Source organism: Hevea brasiliensis, chromosome 4 (genome assembly GCF_030052815.1).
Source record: "Hevea brasiliensis isolate MT/VB/25A 57/8 chromosome 4, ASM3005281v1, whole genome shotgun sequence".
Classification (NCBI taxonomy): Eukaryota; Viridiplantae; Streptophyta; class Magnoliopsida; order Malpighiales; family Euphorbiaceae; genus Hevea; species Hevea brasiliensis.
In genome coordinates, this window is record NC_079496.1 from 29,818,348 (window position 1) to 29,839,202 (window position 20,855).

Here is a 20,855-nt window from a genome sequence, read left to right on the forward strand (position 1 = left end):
ATTTAACCTAAATAGTAAAATGAATAGTACCACTAAATTATGTAAATAGTTTATTTAAATTTTTGAATTTGAGTGACACTAGGATATAAAGAAAGTTTAGCTAAATTTGAAATCCATGAAATATTCATGGACTACTTGGAATATGAATGCATAAATAAGACTTTAGTTCCCATTATTGGAGAAAGGATAAGAAAAAGTATTTTGAGTATAATGGTGCATGAGAATTATTGTTTTGAATTGTAATCATTATGGATAACATAATGAATATATAAATTACGATGAATGCATAAATTATGTAAATATTAGACTTAGAGATTTATGTTTCTATTATGAAAAAGATTAAAATGCTAGAAATTATAATTAGAATCTATAATGAAATAATGAAACTTATGAACATTTAATGATACTATGTGCCCATGTATCGCCTAGACATGTGTGTCAAATTGGATAGATTGGCATGCTAAGAGAGTATTGTTTAGCAGTACTGCGAAAGGCTTTATGCCTGTATTCATGGCTTTATGCCTGCACTCATGGCTTTACGCCCGCACTCATGGCTTTTATGCCTGATTATATGTTATCATGGCTTTTTAGCTATACTGACTGCATACGTGGTTGACGTTCCGTGTATCATAGTATGACGATCTGAGGCACTGCAATGTCCAGCGCCAATAACCCGTTATTTAGTTTAGTCAGCCTGTCATAGGTTACTTGGGCAGTGAAATTTATTGAAATAAGTTAAGAATATTAGCAACTGAAAATATTAGCAATTAAATTAATGAGTAAGAATATTTAATTATTATGAAAGAATTGAGCGCTTTTGAATAGGAATAAATTAGAACAAAGGATAGTTAATACTAGAAGTATTATATGAAATTAGATTAAATTCCATATTATCCAAATTTTGATCCATTTCTTTTTTTTTTTTTATTATTGTATATTATTTTCTTGTTATATTATTGCACCACTAAGCAGCAATGCTTAGCGCGATGGATTTATTTTCTCGTGCAGGTACTGAAGGTAAAGCCCAGCGAATACTAGACAGAGATTTTTGAGTTCTGATCTGCAGAAGTGTCTGAAGTATTCAATGTTGTCACCTCCTCAGCAATGCATGTAGATAGGGCCCATATAGGTCATAATTTGTATGTTATATAAAATGCTTAGTTATAGTATTGTAATATAAATTATGAAAATGTAATTAATAGGTATGTGATATAAATTAATAAATCGGTTAATTCATACGTGATTAAATTGTACATCATGTAAATTAAGGAAGATTGAAAATTTTCATATATGAGTTGAGCATGAATGGGAATGTATGGAAATGGATATGAATGAAATTGTATAGATTTGAATACGGAATTGAAATATATAGATGATGTATTAAATGATGAGATCTTTATTTGAAAATATTATTGAAAATTTCAAACAGGTGAATAGTAAAACACGCCAACTGGTAATAAAATAGGGGAAACTCCGTTAGTTTCTTCGTAAAAAAATAATTGATATTAAAAGATAATAACTTGAAAATGATTAAAGGAATAAAGTAAGATAAGATAGAGTACTCCGGCACCGAATGTAGCATTCCTTACTCGGCTACACTGTAGTCGGGTAAGGGGTATTACAACCTTGCAATGGCAGAAAGAAGGTTCTACTTATACATTTACTTCAGCAAATAAATCATCTTAAGGAGAAAATTACAATGTTGGATGAGATTTATGATAAAATCAATGAAAAATGGATGTAACTCAGTAAAAAGTGTAATCAAAATAATATACTGATTAGTGATATGCAAAGTAGAGTTAAAATGTTGACAAAGATAAAAAAAAAATTTAAAGGATAAAATAATTTATTTGAAAAAAGAGTTGATTGTGCAAAGGAGGAAGAATTTGATTTGATTTTATTTTACTTTATTTCTAAGGTTTTATTATGTTGTTTTGCATATGTATAATAATAGTGAATAAGTTTTGTTAATGTTAGCTCGAATGTATAAGTTAATTAAAATGGGATAGGGTGATTATATGTGCAGAATAAATTTTGACTTATAATTTCTAGTTCGTTGAAGTATACTAATAATTTAATAGCGGTCAGGTCAATTTGGAAAATCAATAAAACGTAAAGGGTTAATTGGTAGTTATATAAACTTCAAAGTTTAATAGCAAAAATCGGTAAATTTTATTTTTTTTTGATAATTAATGCAAATTTAGAATTTTTGATATGGCTTTTTCAATGATGATATAGCAGTTGATATGGAACTCCATTAAGTATATTAACAATTTTTTTATGATTAGGTCAATTTAAGACATCAATTAAACGTGAAGGTTTAATTAATAATTATGTAAACTTCAAGATTTAATTATAAAAATTAGTAAACTTCAAGATTTTTTTGATAATTAATCCTAAGCTTAAATATTAAAAAATTAGAACAATCATAAAATATTTTATATAGTTGTCCAAATATATTAATAGTAAATATATAAAAAGCTAATTTGTGTTTTCATCTTCTTTTTCCGTCAATGTAGTTTGATTAGGAGAAAATTTTTTGATAATGGTACTTTAGTAAAAATAAATATTGTTAGATAAATCTTGTAAAACTCATTTCATATTTTATTAAATTTAATAAAAATTAATTTTAATTATAATCGATACTTAAAATTCAATTTTATATTTTTTAACTAAATTTTAAGTGTATAAAACATAAAATCCAATTGAATTCTATAAAATTTTATCTTTTTATAATCCAACCAAACAAGCTCTTAAATAAGCACAGCATAATCGCACCCTTATCCTCAAGTACTAATTTGTAAATTGCCCAATTTTAATTGCAGAAGTCGCAAAAAAGGGAAAACAGGAAGCCATGCCTTGGTCTCCAGCAAACTCCACTCAGCTTCAAAATATTCACACAGATACAGTCTTCGTCTTCTAAAAGACAACCTTAATTTCAAGCTCTCTCAGTCGCTTCTCAGCCAACACGCATTCACTTCTTCCAAATCCCAACTGGGTTTTCCTTTTTCTTCTCCAAAACCAAATGGCTCATTCAAGATTCCCATCTTCTTAAACCCTCCAACCATCTCATCAGAATGATAAATGGTTGTTGTGATGATGATGCAGCCACCGCCGCTGACCTCCTCTGGACTACCGTCACAGCCCAATTCTTCCACCCTTAGATCCCCCACAACCCCTACTCAATCGCCTCTTTCTCTTGCTCCACATTCCATTTCTCACCGCCAACCGCTGCCATCGCTGTCTGCCGATCATGTAATCGCTCCGCCCATCACTGCTGTGCAACAGTCCGGTGAGCCAGTGCTGATGCTTGCAAGGGTCAGGCTATCTGATATAGCACCGTTTGATGGGGCTCCGGCTGGACCTTACATGAAGGCGGTAGAGGCGCTTTCTGGGTCCTTGATGAGGCATAATGCGGTGGTTATTGAATTGGGCAGTGAGGACGCGGCGCTCATGAGATGTGGGTTGGAAGCGGCGCGCATGTTTTTTAGGACTCGGGTTCAGAGCGGTGGCAGTAAGGGAGGCAGCCGTGGGTTATACATGTACAGGGCTGGAAGGTAAGTGCTTGTCTTGCCCTTCTACGTTGTATTTGTTATTTATATGTAGAAGAGAATTGCAGTTCAGGTGTACTTTAGGGAAATTGAAGCAGTTTCATATGTTCCTATGCTTGTTTCTGTTGAATAATGCTTCTTGCGTTTCAAATAGCTTCAAGAGACCACTAGTGGAAATTTGAAACAATTAAATTACATCTTCTTAGCCTTTGCTAATACTATGGGTACATGTGTGATTCATTGTGTGTTTATTTAAAGATTTTTTTTGAAAATCTTTAGTTGCCCGGGGAATTAAAGTAGCTTTTAATCTTTAGTTGAAACAATTTAATTGCATCTTCTTAGCCTTTACTACTACTATGGGTATAGGTGTGATTCATTGTGTGTTTAGATAAAGGTGATTTTTTATTTTATTTTATTTTATTTTTTATTCTTTAGTTGCCCTGGGACTTAAACTAGCTTTTAAGCTCTAGATTATGGTTCAGTTGGAAGGCTAGAATACATTTGAATTTGTTGAGTGATATTATGGGTTTCTCTTTTTTTGTCAACTGTGGTTGATACTTGATACTGAGTGATTTGTTGTTCAATTGAAATTTTAAGGACCTTTTTTACGCCACTACTCTGATTTCTCATAATGTTATCCTATTTCTTTTGGCTCTTGTCATATATTCTTCTTAATCTTAAAAGAATTTAGGCAATGGAGCAAAACCTTTGAATGCCTTGAGAGTGGCTAATCTGTCGAGAAAATTTTGGTGGGGAAAGATGTTGAACATGGCTGTCTCTCTCTGTAACTGTACTTGTTAAACCTGTCAAAGAATGGTAATTGATATGCTTGAACCTTTGGAGGAAGATGTGGTTTACATGGGTCGTGTAGTGCCTAACTGCCTATGAAATAACTGGGTTGCAAACTATGAAGCATGCAATTCTAATGAAGTAATGGACATAATTGTGCATAATACTGTTCTTTTTATTGTCATTTTGAATTCCTTTATGAAAAAACTTTGTTAAAGTGCCTCTTCATTTTCAATTTTTGCTTGAAATCGTTGATCCCGAAGTAGACATTGAATAAAAAGTTACAAATCATCCTACATGGTACATTAAAGAACTCACTTAACTTAATTAAACCTTAATTTCAAACTTGTTATTGTCAGCTATATGGATTTATTTCATTTTTTTCACTCAGTTTAGGACTATATTCTGCGTTTCAGTCAATTTCAAACTTGTCACTGGTTTACATCATGTCATCTTAGCTGCCACTTCAATGTGTTTATACTGGATAGCTGAAAGTAGCAATTACAGCCATGCGTCCTCCTTTCTCCATTTCTGTGCACAAGCGTAACCATTTGTACTAGAGTTTTTGCATTGCTTCTGTAATGCACGTGTCCAAGTCATTGCAATCTTACTTCTCTCAATTTTTCCTCAATAGCTGCAACTTCCAGCTGCATAGCATCCTCATTTTTCTTGTGTTGATCTTGTGCATGAGTTGTTTCTTCACTGCCTAACAGTTACTGCCGTTTACTTCATAGTTGGTCAAATAAGGCAGTCCTATAAACTTCCCTTTCAACTTAGCTTAGCTAGTATTTTGGATAACATAATATTCCTATTTCTCTTCACCCATTTTATTTTAATCCTGTACTTGACAACTTGATATCCTCTTCACTTTCCCTGTCTCTTTGTATGATGAGAACTTGGATATGACATGTATGCTCGTTAGGACCTATGCGTCATCTACTCTGACACCAGCGTTATCAATTCCCTTTCAACTGCTAAAGTTGTGATTGATGTATTATGTTTAGTTCTACACTTCTAAATTAATTTACTTGTTGAAACCCATAGACTCCATGGTACATTTAACAAGGACAAAAAATTCAGAATCAATAATTAAATGTAAGTAATTCCTGATTCTTTACTTGTTTGTATAAAAGAAAAAGAACTTTTTTTTCATATTTTTCACTCTTTGTAATTGCTTTTGAAGTCTACAACAGGCACTTCGGATGAACCATTGAAATTATGCTATGATGATTGATATAATTTTTTTTTTTTTTTAAGAAAATTGCTACTTTTTATACTTTTCATCTTTTGTCACCTATTTGAGTTGGAGCTACATCTGCACGCTTGGACTTGGGAACACTGTAGTTCTTCTAGATGTGTACACTTTTCTATTGAGGCCCAAAGCGAGTTTTATCAAAATCCAAGATTTGGACTTGACTGAATATGAAGCAAAAACTATGCAGTAGATCATTTATAGTGGCAAACTCTTACTACCTAAAATTAGTTTATTTTGATTATTTGATCCTCTATTTATGTATGTACTCGGTTTTTTTTTTTTTTTTTTTTTTTTTTTTTTTTTTTTATGGTGGATGGGGGAGGAGTGTTTAATTTGTGTGTCTGTATGTTTAATCTAGTTGTAGATCTGCTTCAAGTCGACTATTCTCATTGTTCTTTGACATTTACTACTTTTCTGGTGCTAGGGCTTTGGAAGATTGTGATTCTTCTCCTCCATGCATGGCAGAAATATTTAGATGCATGGGAAAGGCAGCTCGTGCTGCTCTGTGTGCAATAGCAAGGCATCTTCGTTTGCGAAGCGAGTATGGATGTGTTTGGTGGATATTTGTTTCAGAATTTGCCCTTCATATGCCTTTTTTACCCCTTCACATAATCATATTCTTTAATAACATCTGCTTACAATCTATCTTTCATGCAGTGTTTTCAATCATTTACTTGATGATACCCCCTTACCTGCAAATGAGGTGTCCTCGTCAGTGCTTCTTGCAACCTATTCCCATGTGTCGTTGCAAAATGGAAAGGGGGCTATTGGAGGAGGGAAGCCAACAGTTAATGGTGAAGTTGAGAAGGGATTGTTAACGCTGGTTTCTTCAGATAATCCTGGTCTACAGGTATCTTTGTGTCCTTCAAAAAACATCTCTAATATCAAAAAGAATTGTTAATTAATGCCCAATTTTTTTTTTTTTTGAATGATGCTCGTGTTTGCTTCAAATGTTTTCGTCGTAGTTCAATGGAACAAAGGCATGAGAAACAAATTCTCAAAGGGTAGAGAAAATTATTCTCAAAAAGGAAGAGTAACAAATTATCAAAATTTATTAATTCTCAATAATAATATCATAATAAACTACCTAGATGGATATTTATAGTCTATCAACTAGTCCTTTTAGTAACTAATTAGGAGTACTAAACCACAACAAATTCGGAATACTAAACAAACTCAAACTAGGAAAATAATAAACCTAATTTCTTAAATAATAATAATAATAATAATAATAATAATAATAATAATAATAATAATAGAATTCGTAAGGAATAAAAACTAAACTTCATAATTTTGCAATGAAAAATTAAATTAACACAATTTCTAAATTGAATCTTCCTTGACTGCATCATTCTCCCCTGGTTGTCGACCTCAGGTTTTGTAGTGCGGAAGAATTAGAAATTGAATTTGGAGAATAAACAACTCTATCTACTTGATTGGTAGCAATAAGAATGAAACGAAGGATTTCATGCTTTCCTTCACATCCCTGGAAACATTGAAACATAGAAAATCAATCAAAACTACAATTGAAATATTCTTCAATTTAGTAGGAACAAGGGAATTCAGTGGCCAGATGGTGATCTTTTTGCGAAGGTAGTGGCTTTGCACTGTTTCTGTTTTGTAAGAAAACCCAGGAAAGAGTGAGGAAGACAAGTGAGGCTTTGTTCTCAGCAGGAAAGAAATGCAAGGAACAGTAAACTAAGGGAAGTTTTTTTTTTTTCTTGAAGGAAGCCAGAACTCAGAGTAGGATCTAATTGTTCACAGGCAGATCAAAGAGGCCTTGATACCAAATTGTTGATCAAAGAGGCTCTGATACCCCTTGTCTTTTTGAACAATTTGAAGTTTCTCTGTTCTTTGGTTTAAATTATTTATTTTTGGCATGGTGATTTCGTTTATCATTATAGATGCCTATTTTTGATCAGTTAGGTCTCCCTACCTGCTTTATTTCTAATAGATATAGATCATGTAAACTCTTTTTCCCTTAGGTTTGTGACCCCAATGGTCGATGGTACCTGGCAGATTGTGGTTCAGCTCCTGGGGATCTTTTACTGATTACTGGCAAGGCACTTAGCCATGCTACTGCTGGCCTTCGTCCTGCTGTGTCATATAGAGCTGCACCTGATTACTCATCTGGCACTAACAGTGGTGGGAGGTACAATTATATTCGTTTAAGTTAGTTCTTATCATTAATTTTGGGTTTAAAAAAGTTAATCAGCTATTACAATTCAGTTTCACCTTTAATTTATTGCACTTTGTTATTGTAGGACATCATTGGCATTTAGGCTTATGCCACAGGGTAATGCCGTATTAGATTGTTCTCCGATTGCAGCAGCTGGTCATGTTATTCCTCAAAGCTATGTGCCAATATCTGTAAGCCAGTTTATGGATGACCTTTCTGCTGAGGAGGATGTAATGTGCAATCGACCTGATAATAACTATGTATGTAGATTTTTTAATTCTTTACATTCTTAACCTTTCAAATTAGGTTCTCCTGAAGTGTGTAGTAGTCGTTATCTGTTCAAAATTCCTGTCTGTTGTGTTGTGCCTAGTTTTTAGTGGCTTTCTTTGCATGATTAAGGTGTTCCTTGCTGATGTTTGGCTCTAAAAAATGTTCTGGACATCAACTATGGAGCCCATTGATGTAGGACATAAATTTAATCTGCCTGCATTTGCTTTTGTATTTGGAAAAACTTCTAGCATTTGGAAAAACTTTAGCATGTGATGGATTTGTGTTTGGAGTAATGAAGCAAAGGGATAAGTTTTTTTTGGCTTATGGTAACAACATTTTACAAGTTAAAATAATAATAAAAAAAGTTAGAAATCAGGTGCTCAATCTTATGTGAGACCTTTCAATAAAAAGAAATATTCTTGAGAAAGAAGAGGAACTAATAAGATTGCAGCAAAGTATAATAATGAGTGAAAGAATATGAATCATATCCATTGGATACACTTGCCTTTGAAATCAAAGTACACATAATTTAAGTATCAAAATTTCTAGAAAAATACTAGACTGCACAATTATTTGAAGGCGTTTCAACTCTTTCTTGCCTGTTTCCCAGAGTAAATATTGATACCATCAATTGCCTTCTTTCAGCAGATAAAAAGGGCTCCTCCTTGCCCATAATATATTATACAATCTGCATATTTTACTAAACACACCTACACTAAATTGGTAAAATTTCTGAACTTTGCCCTTGGTTGATGGTAAAAATAAGTTCAAAAGAAAAATTGAATATGAGTTGTAGAGTGGAGGAATTCTTTGCTTAGTTTAGTCTCAAGCCCATTGAAGGAATTGAAATTGCTAGACAGTTACAGTGCTAATTGTGTTGTAAACAACTGCAAGCCACAATGGAGAAAACAGAGAAATATGAACCAAGAAAAATGGAGATTGAGAAGGTGAGCAAAGTATTCTAGAGTGGAGAGAGTTGAAAAAAATGAAAACTTATGTGGCAGCAGACAGGTGCCTTCTGACCATAGTTGTAATTCCCCTCTGACAGTTTCCATTTGGCCTTTCTTCTTTAAACCCATTAAGTTAGATTCATAGGTCTAATAATTGGACAAGCCTAGGGTGGGTCACATTCTTTTCTTTACTCAATTGTTTTCATTATATTTATGAAACATATAATAGAAAAACGGGAAAGAACCATGCCATCATCTTTCAACAAGATACTATCCTAAATTTGTTGTCATGCTATTAAAATGAATGCATTTTTATCTTTCTTGTTATAGAATAGGAAGGCCAATATTGTATAGAAAATAGATTTATATGTTTTCTTATTTAGTTGGCATAATAATAGGGATTTATAGGTTTTCCTATTTAGTTGGCATAATCATAGGAACAATTGTATATAGATATGTGCTCAAATGTTCTTGAGAATATATGAAAAAAAAAAAACAGTTATTCACACAAAATTAACATGGTATTAGAGCATTTTTTTTTTCTCGTGAAACCCTAGTTGCATAGTATTGCAATTTTGATCTCACCACCCACCCTGGGAAGTTCCTTAGCCGCCGATCAGCCTATCTTTGTGAGCTTGTCGCCAGAGCTCCATTAAACAACCGCCATGCTGTGTTTTTCAATTCTGTTGTCAATCCACGTGTTAATGCATGAGGGAGCATACATTGTTGTTCTTTGCTTTGGTCTTCTCAAGTGTTGACCTAATGTGTGCAGTGCAGCCTTGTGATCTGCTGTTTTGTTTGATGCTTTGATTTGGGTTTTCTTGTGCCTTGAGCCTTGTGACCTTGTTGAGACACTATGATTTAGGCCTAGTGTCCTGTTGATTTATTTTAAATGGCAGAAAGCAATTATTTATTTTCTGATGTGATTCCGGTGATGATGAAAACTTCGGATCGCAAACAATTACTGTCCTAACATTATCTTACCGTGACTTGTCCTAACATTGCACATTCTATTAGTATTGTAAGTTAGTTCATATCCTTTCCAGCGATTACTCATTGGGCAACTTTAGAACAGATTTTTTTATTACTTGAAGGGAGTTGCAGGATGTGGTATATTTTATAGAATCATGGACATTCTAATATTGAATGTTTTTTAGATCCAATTGGGCAGGTTCCAAAATTGATGGGAGATCTACTATAGAATATTGTATCTTTGTATATTTGAGACTTTACTACCTGTGAAGCTGTTGTGTGCTAATTATGCTGCAGTTCATATTGCGTCTAACCTCATATTTCATGAACCAAACACATTGAGATTAATTATCACTTTGTTTGTGAAAAAATTCAGCGGAAGGTCATCTCTACAGGATGCATTAAGATGAACAAGGAGATGTCTTTACCAAAGCTTTAGATGGAGCTCGAGTTGGCTACATTTGTAATAAGTTGGGCATTATTAACATCTATGTTTCAGCTTGAGAGAGATGGCTATAGAATAGGAAAGTCAATTTATCAAGTGCTTGTAGCAGAGTGCAAGTGCCCACTAGTATATTTACCAGGAAATAGACAAAAATAAATCCCTAAATGGAAAAATTCTCCCATGAACATGAAAATTTCTTGAATAAGAAGATTCCCTAATTAGCAAAACTCTTAAAAAATTTTGAGACTCTACTTTCCTAAATAAGAAACTATTGAAAAATCCTAAAATTAAAAATATGTTTAACACATGCAAGTCAAATAGGAAGTAGTGTAATAGTGTTCTAGTGTCAGACGAGGGAGTAACATTATGAGAAATACTTAAATTTTTAAAATTAAGAATGAATTAAGAATAATTTTGAATTTTTTTAATTGCCTAATGAAACTTGCTTGCCTTTTGCATGTTAAGGCCCTAGGACTAGTGCTCATACCACCTTGTGCCTTGTGCCTTATGCCTAAGGTGCCCTTTAACTACTATGCAATAAATGTAGTCATGCTATTGGGCAAGCCATAGTAATGAATATGGATATCTTTTTATCTTTGTTCTTTATTCTCATGCGTTGCAACATTCTTCCTCATTATCAAGTTTGATGCCTAATTCTCTGCTTTTTAGTATGTGAATTGAATTTTCATTTCATTTGCCTATCATGTGAAATGTGATGGTGAATTTTAAATTACAGGTTGCTCATTATAACTTTAATAAAGAACCATCATTAAGAAGTGTTCTCTCAGATCCATTATCGTAAGTTGTTCTTTGTCATTGCTTGTGCTTTTATTTTTTTCTTATTGGCTTAGGTGTGAGAATCTCCAAGTTCTATTAATTTTTGAGATTTAAATTAAAATAAGTTATTTTCAAATCAATGTGATTATAATATTCATTCTATAACAATTTCATATTGTTAAATTCATTCCATGGACAATATACTCTAGACCAAGTTTCCTTTGGTGCGAATTTATATTGATTATCTTATGAATGCATAACATAAGAGGAAAATGTATAATGTACATTACCTGCATTGATCTTGTTGTTTACTCTTAGTAACTTAACTTTAAAGATGAAATATATGTGAGTCCTTTTAGTGGCAATATGTGATTATCAACTTCATTTGCGTTAGATTTTACATGTTATCTAAGTCACTAAGAAGAAAAATGCCTCGTGAAGGTGTTGAATCGTGCTTTTGGTTGCTAAAAAGCTAGAAAACGTGGAAGTTTTATTATTTTCTATACGTGCAATGCAAGACCAAATAACTCATTGTCTAACGTAGGTTGTTGGTATTGGATGTGTATATTAAAAGATAGCATAAAGGAATCGAAGAACCACACATGCTAAAACAAGGTAGTGAACTTTAAAAAGAAGGAAAAACAAGTGACTTTAAGAATGAGTTGCTAAAGAATGAAACTCGAATTCTAACAACTAAACCTCAATCCCAAACTTGCAGCTCTATTTGAAGCCAATTTCGTATCAATAGTAAAAAATTATAAATATTTAAATATTACTTCCCTCTACATCATTTTAGTTAGGTCTCCCCCTTTCTATTATCACTCTTTCCAGTTTTCTTGCTTCTCTTCTTGCCAACTTATATTTCTCAAAGGCCTCTCCATCTTTTGTATTTGATAACTTCCTATACAATTCTCTTTTGCCTCTCCATCTTTTGCATTTGGTAACTTCCCATACAATTCTCTTTTCATCTTAATAGCCTTTTGAACCTCCTCACTCTACCACTAAGACTCATGGGAGTGGTTATCTACTTTTGAATACACCTAGTATATCCACTACTACTTTCTTAATGCAGCTCGTCATCCCCCTCCATGCGGTATCAATGTTATCTCTAAATTCCATAGACCTTTTATCAATAGTTTCACTAAATTCCATAGACCTTTTATCAATAGTTTCTCCTTAAAAGCTATTTTCTTTGTGCCTTGTAGGTTCCATTATTAAGTTCTACGTTGCATAAATCTCTTTTACGTCTTCATTGTGCTCTTTATCTTCACATCTAAAATCACCAACTTGTGTTGTGTAGTTGAGTCTCACTTGGGATAACTTTGTAATTCTTACATAGAGCTTTGTACCCTTTTTTAGTGAGAAAGAAGTCTATTTGGCTATGGTTACCTTCACTCTTAAAGGTGATCGAGTACTATTTCTTTTTTTTTTTTTTGAAAAGGTTTTTGTTAAAACTAGATCATAAGCCAAAATAAATTTTAGGCAAAAAGCCTATTTTGACCTTTAAAGTTATGTCAAAAATTACATAAGTCCTTAAAGTGTTTCGGGGTCTAGTTAAGCCCTTCAACTTTTAAAAAAGATCAAATAAGTCTTTCAATTTTTTTTTTTTTAAAATAGATAAAACAAGCCTTTAGAGATAAATCAATTCTTTAATTTTTAAAAATAGATAAAAGAAAGACTGAATTATATTTGCTTCTAATATACATGCAGCAAAGACTGTGCATGGAGATCTTCTAGTATATAGGATACTCATCAGCAATCCTACATATTTGATTTACAACATCCCTGTAAGTATCTGCTACATCTTGGAATAAATTAATAATTTGTTCTTTACTGAATGGTTCAAGAAGCTTTTCTACAAAAACTATGACCAAGATGATGAACTCATAGAGAAGTTTCTTGAATTATTTAGCAAAAAAATAACTTATCAATCTGCTACAGAATACAACAGATACTTATCCAGTTGTTGCAAATCAAATGCACGTGACTGCTGACATGGTCATCGTGCTCTAGAAGATCTTTATACATGGCCTTGGCTGTATTTATATTAGAAAATTATAGTTCATTTTTTTTATTTATTTTTAAAAGTTAAAGGGTTTATTTGTCCCCAAAATAATAAAAGAGCTTATTTGATTTATTTTTAAAATTTGAATGACTTATTTGATCTTTTTTAAAATTTGAAGCGCTTGTTTGGACCTCAAAACACTTTAAGGATTTATATGATTATTGATTTATACTTTAAGGGCCTAAATAGACCTTTTGCCCAAACTTTATGATGGTCTTCCCTTCCTCATTCCTACTCCCATATGCTAATCCTTCATGCACCCATTCAAAACCATTGTTGCTATTACCCACGTCTATTCAAATCTTCTTCAACAAAAATTTTGTAATCACTGGGGATTCCCTAAAACAGTGATGAAGCTTGAATTCTAACATAAAGGCAAATACCATGTGGATGGAGATGAGGATTTAGATGAGAAAGGTGGCTATCAAAGTCAGTTGAAAGACAATGGACCAACTTTAGAAGAGGTTTGTTTGTAGAATGAGGAAGTGCAAAGGGTAATCAAGACAAAGTGTTATAAGAGGCTGTCTAAATGCAAGAATGAAGATGTTTGTGAGTTATGAAAATCTTGGTACACTTGGGGGAGAGAAAGATATCTAAAAACCGACATGGATGAGCGAAATGAAATGATGAGACTCAAATCAATTTAGGTGTATAGAGATGATGCTGACAAGGTTTCAATAAAGGAAGAGGATATAAAGGGTGATGGAGAAGTTACCTGATTGACTTTAATGGCAGTGATTGGGAAAACCTTAGAGGTAACATACATGTTGAAATGATTATTGCTTGCAGCAGATTAGAATATCAAAAGTTAAGGAAACATTGAAGAAGATGAAGATGGGTAAAGCTTGTGGCTAAATGGAATTCCTATAGAAGTTTGGAAGTGTCTTGGAAAAGTTGGAGTGGAGTTGTTGACGAGATTGTTTTGTAAGATTTTGATATCAAAGAAAATGTGCGAGGAGTGTACGAGCACCTTTTTTGATATATTTAATAATAAGAGAGATATCAAAAGTTGTTAAAACTTAAGAGTTATAAAACTCATAAGTCATATAATGAAGCTTTGGAAGAGTATTGGAATGCTAATTAAGAAGTGACAAAACTATCTTTGAAGAAAAAATTTTTGGTTTGTGCCAAGAAGGTCAATTATGTAGATAATTTTTCTAATAAGAGAATTTATGTAGAAGTTCTAAGAGAAAATAGGAGAGTTCCATATTGTATTTGTCAATTTAAAGAAGGGCGTTTCTCAAGTTTTTGGAGATGTTCTAATGGAGTGGAATAAAGGTTTATATCCATATGGTTGACTTGACACCAACTAATTTAAAATTAAGGCTATGTCTTGATGACTTAAAGCTCATATTCTAATGGTCTAAGAGGTGGACTCATATTTTGGATGGTAGAAAAGTTGGAAGAATGAATAATGTGTGTATATTTGATTGTTAACTTTTTATTATGAAGTTTGCACTCTTTTGATTGTTCTTTTTATTTTTTATTCAATTTTCTTTTTAAAGTTACTCTTTCTAATTCATTTGTTGATTTTCATTTTTCTTTTTTAGAATTTCTCTTTTGTTTGGATAAACAATTTGACCACTATGTTCTTTTGTGCCATGGTTTATGCTAAATGGACCTCTTCTTTTCATCTAGCTGATTTTTATTGTTGTTGTTGTTGTTGTTGTTGTTGTTGTTGTTGTTATTATTATTATTTTTCTTTTTGTAGCGGTGCGTTTCTTGAAGATGCGGTGTTTGTTTCATGCGGACACTCCTTTGGTGGTCTCATGCTAAGAAGAGTCCTTGAAACGGTAAGCAGGATGTCTGTTGTTTTTTTACAGAAATTAGAAGTTTATCCATAAAGCTTGGAAGGCATTAGTGGAATATGATGCGAAGTTACCATTTTCCCCTTTCATGAGTGCAAAGGATAAACCACTTGAGATTCCACTATAACATATTTTGCTTTTTGTTTTACTAGTAGTCATTGGTTGCGAAGATAAACCACATGCAAAGATGTCATTTGGTGCTTTGTATGAAACATATGAAGATGAAGTTTTTCAAAATGTGAAACACCATTAAGAGTTGCTGCATACTCATCAGTTTTAGATGACTGTAGAATTCTGTTGATTATTTGATAGTGTATGTAAATTTGTTGAGAGCCCCTTTTTATTTTAAGATTAAATGCATAGTTTATGCTTCTAGTGTACATGGGTGGCACCCCCTTTTGGTGTCCTTATTAATATAGTCTTACTTATGAAAGGAAATTATCGTTTCACAGTCAAGATGTACCCTTTGCAATGCAGAAATTGAGCCTGGGTCTTTGATTCCTAATTTTGGTAGGTTCTATTTAACTTATTTAATCTGTTTGTATCTTGAATTTATTTAACTGGCACTATCAAGTACATTGACTTTGTCAAGTTTTTACACTTAGTGGCTGCATAGTAATTCATTCCTAAGGCTTTTAATTCTATTGGTTTTTGTTCTTACATTTTGATTTGCCTGCAGCTTTGAGAGCTGCAGCTGCAGCTATAAAGCAGGAGGATAATCGTAGGCTATTTCATAATGCAGCTCTTCGGAAGCGTCGCAAAGAAATGGGTGACCAAACAGATTCCATGAGAAGACCAAGCAGGGTATGGTTGAAATAAGTGCCTTACATTTTTATTTTTTGGATGCCTTGTCCCTTGCATGCACCTTCGCAAACTACTTCGCTACTTATTTCGGATGCAGACATGGGGAACACAAGGTAAACACAAAAATGATGTGACTTAAAAGGTTGTGGAAATTGTAAGATGGAAATGACTTTGTAGAATGTTAGATGATGTTGATAATAATCTAATGCTAACTTAAGTGATGAAGCATTAGAAATTGTTATGAAAAATAAAGGATTTTACTGAATCTTGAACGTATTCAATAAATAAAATTTCACCTTTACTCTTTTTTTTTTTTTTTTTTTTTTGTTAACTACTAAAATTCTAAAATGTCTCCATGACATCAGAAGTTGTTAGAAGTTATTAATGTCTCCATGACACAGTTTCTCAAATATGTTATTTCATGGAGTCATTAGTAAGTTCTAACAATCTCTTTGGTAAACATATGAAGTCATTAGCAGGTTGTAACTTCCTTTTGGTAACATATGAAATGTGTGTAGAATACCTATATTCAGGTATAAGAAAATTTCACTTTTATTTTTGTTTTCCTTTGTGGTTACTAAAATTCACTAATTTATTGTGTAAAAAAAATATCCTTATTTTTTTTTTAAAACTAAGCAAGACTTAAAATTTGAGAAATTAAGATGTTCTATAGCATTCATTTTATATTCTAAATATGATACGTTGGTAGTAGGTTTTTATCAATTTTGCTGTGTTGTGGAAATGGACAATGTTCATTTATATCTCAAACGTGATTGCTTCATTTGTTTCTTAATTTTAATTTACAACTAACATATTGCATCTAGTGCTCAATTTATGCAAGCATTTGACTACATTTACAATACTAGTACCTATTGTGCATCTTGATGATCTTTATTCAACGAATGAAAATTTGCTTTTTGACTTGTCATTTTTAGAATACAACAACAATAACAACTAAGTCTTAATCCCAAACTAATTGGGATCGGCTATTTGAATCCTTGTTCTCTGTTCAACTATGCTTGAAACCATTTGGCATCAATATCTAAAAATCGTAAATCTTTTGATACTATTTTCTTTCACATCATTTTTGGTCTTCCATTTTCCCTTCTCACTCCTTCCACTATTAACTTATCACACTTTTGCATTGGTGCATAGTGCATTAGATGCTTTATATTGAACATGACCAAACCATCTTAATTGACCTCTCATTTTATCCCTAATGTAGGCTACATTTACTTTTTGGTAGATATGGTCATTCCTAATTATTCCTAATCTTATCCATTATTGTGTTACTAGGCATCTATCATTTTTTGAATACATTCTACTAACTTTCATAGCATTTCTATGTTTTGAATTTGGCAAATTTATAGATTCACTGCTGAACTAACTGGGAAAAATCTATTGCATCTCACTCTTCTATTTGTCCAATTGCACTATTTAGAATTTTTTTTTTTGGTAACCAATAAGCATGATTTATTTAGTTCATCAATGGGTGATGGGATAAATACATAAATCTCTTTCTTTCAATTTAAACTTGAAGATTTATTCTGTTAGTCATTGATGTCGTCGCAAAAATAAAACTGTTAAAGGGTACAAGAAGTCAAGATTCAAGAATAAAAACACAAGGGTATAATAGGTCAGAAGATTAGGGGTGAAGTAATTTTTTAATGATTAGTTCAGAATTTTGTGTAATTGGGCTTCTAGAATTTTACTTCTTTCAATGTGAAGATACGACACATGCATAAAACTTAATAAATGCAATTAATGACATTCTGCAGATTTGTTAGCTTTTTTGGCTGAAACCCTAAAATAAAAATTTCAGAAAGAATTAAAAGAAAAAACAAGGACATTAGAAGAATGGTGAAAAAGCGCAACTGATTTATTTATGATAGGGTTTTGGTTGGCTGTTTAAAGTGTAAGAACTGCTGAATTTCTAAATCCTTAAGATGGGACGTAATGTAATGGGTTCTTTGAAGCCTATTGTATAATGACCATGTCATGTAGCACCCTTTTTTTGATACCCAGTTTTTTACTGCTTTCGGTGACACAAAAAGAAAATCTAACAGTAATTGGTCTTTCACAATTTTTATGAGGTTTTATTATGTTCATGAGATTGACATCCTAGAAAACTGGATTATAGTAGATGATGCTTTTTCCATCTATGGTAACCAAAAGGTAATGTGCTTTTTTTTTTTTTCCTGGTTTCTTTGGAACCCATTATGTGGTGACCATGTTGTGTAGCATCATTTTTGGATATCTGTTTGGCACTGCTTTTGGTGACCTAAAAAATTCTTCACCAAAAAAAAAAAAAAAAAAAAAAAAACTAAAAGTGATTGATGTTCCACAATCTTTTGTGTACTATAATGTTCTTGAGGCTGAAATCCTAGAAAACTGGCTTTTAGTAGAAGACACCTTCTCACTGATGGTAACCAGAAGGTGATATGGTTTAGTAGTGCATTTTGTTAGCTTCCTGAAGACTTCCATAAGTAATTCATGAATATTTAGTAGTGCATTTTGATTTATTTTTTGAAACTGCTTGTTGTAAAGGGTACTACTCTCTTTGATCATTTCACAACTCACTGCTTATGGATGAGGTCTCATTATTTCCTGTTTATTATGAGATTTGGATTCTTAAGAAATGCTATCAGGCATTCTTCATGAATCAATTTATTATTAGATGATATTATTATTTTAGAAGAAAGAGAAACAAAAATAATATTAATGCAATAAAGAAGCATATTTCAGCTGTAAAATTTAATTCAAAGAAATGTCATGTCTTAATAATATAGTTTCAGATGAACAAACTTACACTTATTAAGTACTCTATTGTGACTTAAAAAAATGTTCTTGTTTTTAGGAGAATGGAGATGTTGCTGCTGACAATGGTTTGCATAAGGGGGTGCAGTATCCTTTTTCTGTCAATGAGAAAGTAGTAATTAAGGTATTTTTAACACTCTTGCTATATTTTCTTCATTATTGATATTGCTATTCAATTAGATGGGTAATTTGAAGGACATGCTGAATCATACAGGGAAATAGGAGGACGCCGGAAAAATTTGTTGGAAAGGAAGCAATTATCACCTCGCAGTGTCGCAATGGCTGGTGAGTTCAGGGCTCATTCTTTCGCTTATTAAACAAGCAGCTCTTGGATAAATCATCCTACTGATAAAAGTTACGATGTAAAATAATTTAAATATTGCAATAACTGGGATGTATTTTTAAACACAATTTCTCTATGCGAGTGAGTCGAGAGAATGAGCTTTTGATAATATAACTACGGATGATAATTGTCATCAAAGATGATAGAATATTGCAGTGTAGTTAAAAGAGCTAGAAGGACTCGCTTAAGTGCTGAAGTGCAGCGCAAAGGGAATCCATCATTTTGCCCTCTTCAGGTGTAATGCTGTTAGTAAGGCGCATGCATTTTGTGCTTAAGCATGTTTATTGTTTGAAGTGTAGCATAGAATAGCGCTTACTTTGTTAGAGTTGGTTTCTTTCCTCAAGGATAATGCAGTCTTCTAAATCCTATCCACTGTTTCTTTTTTTCTTTTATTTTTACTTTTTCTATGTTACTTTTTTACTACATAACTTGACTTCATTCCTGCATCAGTCACTTCTCATTATGACTATGTTTTATGTCTTTCTTTTTCTTTTCTTCCCCCCTCCAAAAAAAAAAAAAAAAAAAATCCTAGATTTGTCCTTCTACTCCTTTTTTGATTTTGGATTTCCTCCTGTCATATGTGGTTTTTTATTTATTTTTCTTCCTTTAACTAAATATGCTTTTATTAAGACTAGCTGTTTGTAACATTTAAGAAACGCAACTTCTTTTTATTGGTTATCTTTCAAAATATAAATTTGATTATTCTTGTCCTATGTGACTATTGAAGGGATGGAAAAGCGTTGACCCAACAAACGAAGGACAAGGGAGAAATTATTCTTGTCCTGTATTCTTGCTCACTAAACCAAATGCACCATATAATAGTAGTGAATTTGTACTTGGTGAATTTTGTGTTTTGGGAATACTTTTAACTTGTCAATTGATGTATGATAATGATGCAGCATTTTATAAAGTGTCACTAATGATCAGGATGTTGCTATCATTAGCGTGTTACTTTCATGTGAAGTCTATTGATGATTCTTGTTTCTCGCAGGTACTTGCTTAAAATTATTGGAAGTGGTGAGAATGTTCGTCTGCAATATCGTTCTCTTAGGAAAATTTTGAGCTCCCAGGTCATTGAAGATAGATGTGCTTCGCTGCCAATTCAGAATAGCAACTCGTAAATTTAAATTTCTGCAAGTAAAATTATAATCTCCATAGAGCTCAACCAGCGATCGATATACATATATATAATACGTATCTTCCTGTTCTTGCCAAGAATGTGATATGGTTTCTTCCAAGTTACTAAATCTGAATATGTAGCTAGGATTAGAGGTAGGTTATAATGGCTCCATTTAGCAGCATGTAGAGAGAGAGAGAGAGAGGAGATTTCAAACACGGCCTGCTTCTTTGTAACACGAGGGTATGTACTGTGATTTTTTTTTAGTTGTTATTTTTTTTTCAAGACAGAAGAAAGCATCTTCTTTTACTTTGATTTCCTTTTCTTTAACATTTCAAAATCAACTGACTTACAAGTATGGAGGATAATCATATGCTGTCAAATATAGTGTACCAGAAATCAAGTTGGAAATTCCAAGCATGAATTTGATCAAGCCCCTTTATTTTTTTTTTCATCTTCTTTAATATTTGAATTTGGTTTGGTTTGATATTTGAGATACTTAAATTTGATTAGACTCAAATCAATCACTAAAATTTCAAGTTAATTATTTTTGAAGTAAGATTGTTTGTTCCACATTGATATAGGATGAGGTATTTGAATTATATATAATACTCTATAACTTTCTTCTCTTAACTTAGTTTTTGGAGTGAAGTTAAGCTCAGTTCATTTCTCTACTTTGGTATGGAGCCTGTGAGTTTACCTTGCTTTAATGT

At 32.5% G+C, this 20,855-nt stretch overlaps 1 protein-coding gene across 1 annotated transcript; it reads left to right on the forward strand.

Moving 5' to 3' along the window:
* The first annotated feature begins 2,784 nt into the window (after window positions 1-2,784).
* LOC110644611 (uncharacterized) lies at window positions 2,785-20,575 on the forward strand. Its single transcript, XM_021797480.2, has 12 exons — window positions 2,785-3,557; window positions 6,020-6,136; window positions 6,253-6,445; window positions 7,581-7,747; window positions 7,860-8,034; window positions 11,148-11,209; window positions 14,965-15,046; window positions 15,514-15,571; window positions 15,741-15,865; window positions 18,723-18,806; window positions 18,897-18,967; window positions 20,017-20,575. The coding sequence occupies exons 1-12, from the start codon at window positions 3,085-3,087 to the stop codon at window positions 20,144-20,146; spliced, it is 1,737 nt and encodes a 578-aa protein (XP_021653172.1). The 5' UTR covers window positions 2,785-3,084; the 3' UTR covers window positions 20,147-20,575.
* Window positions 20,576-20,855: the final 280 nt, after the last annotated feature.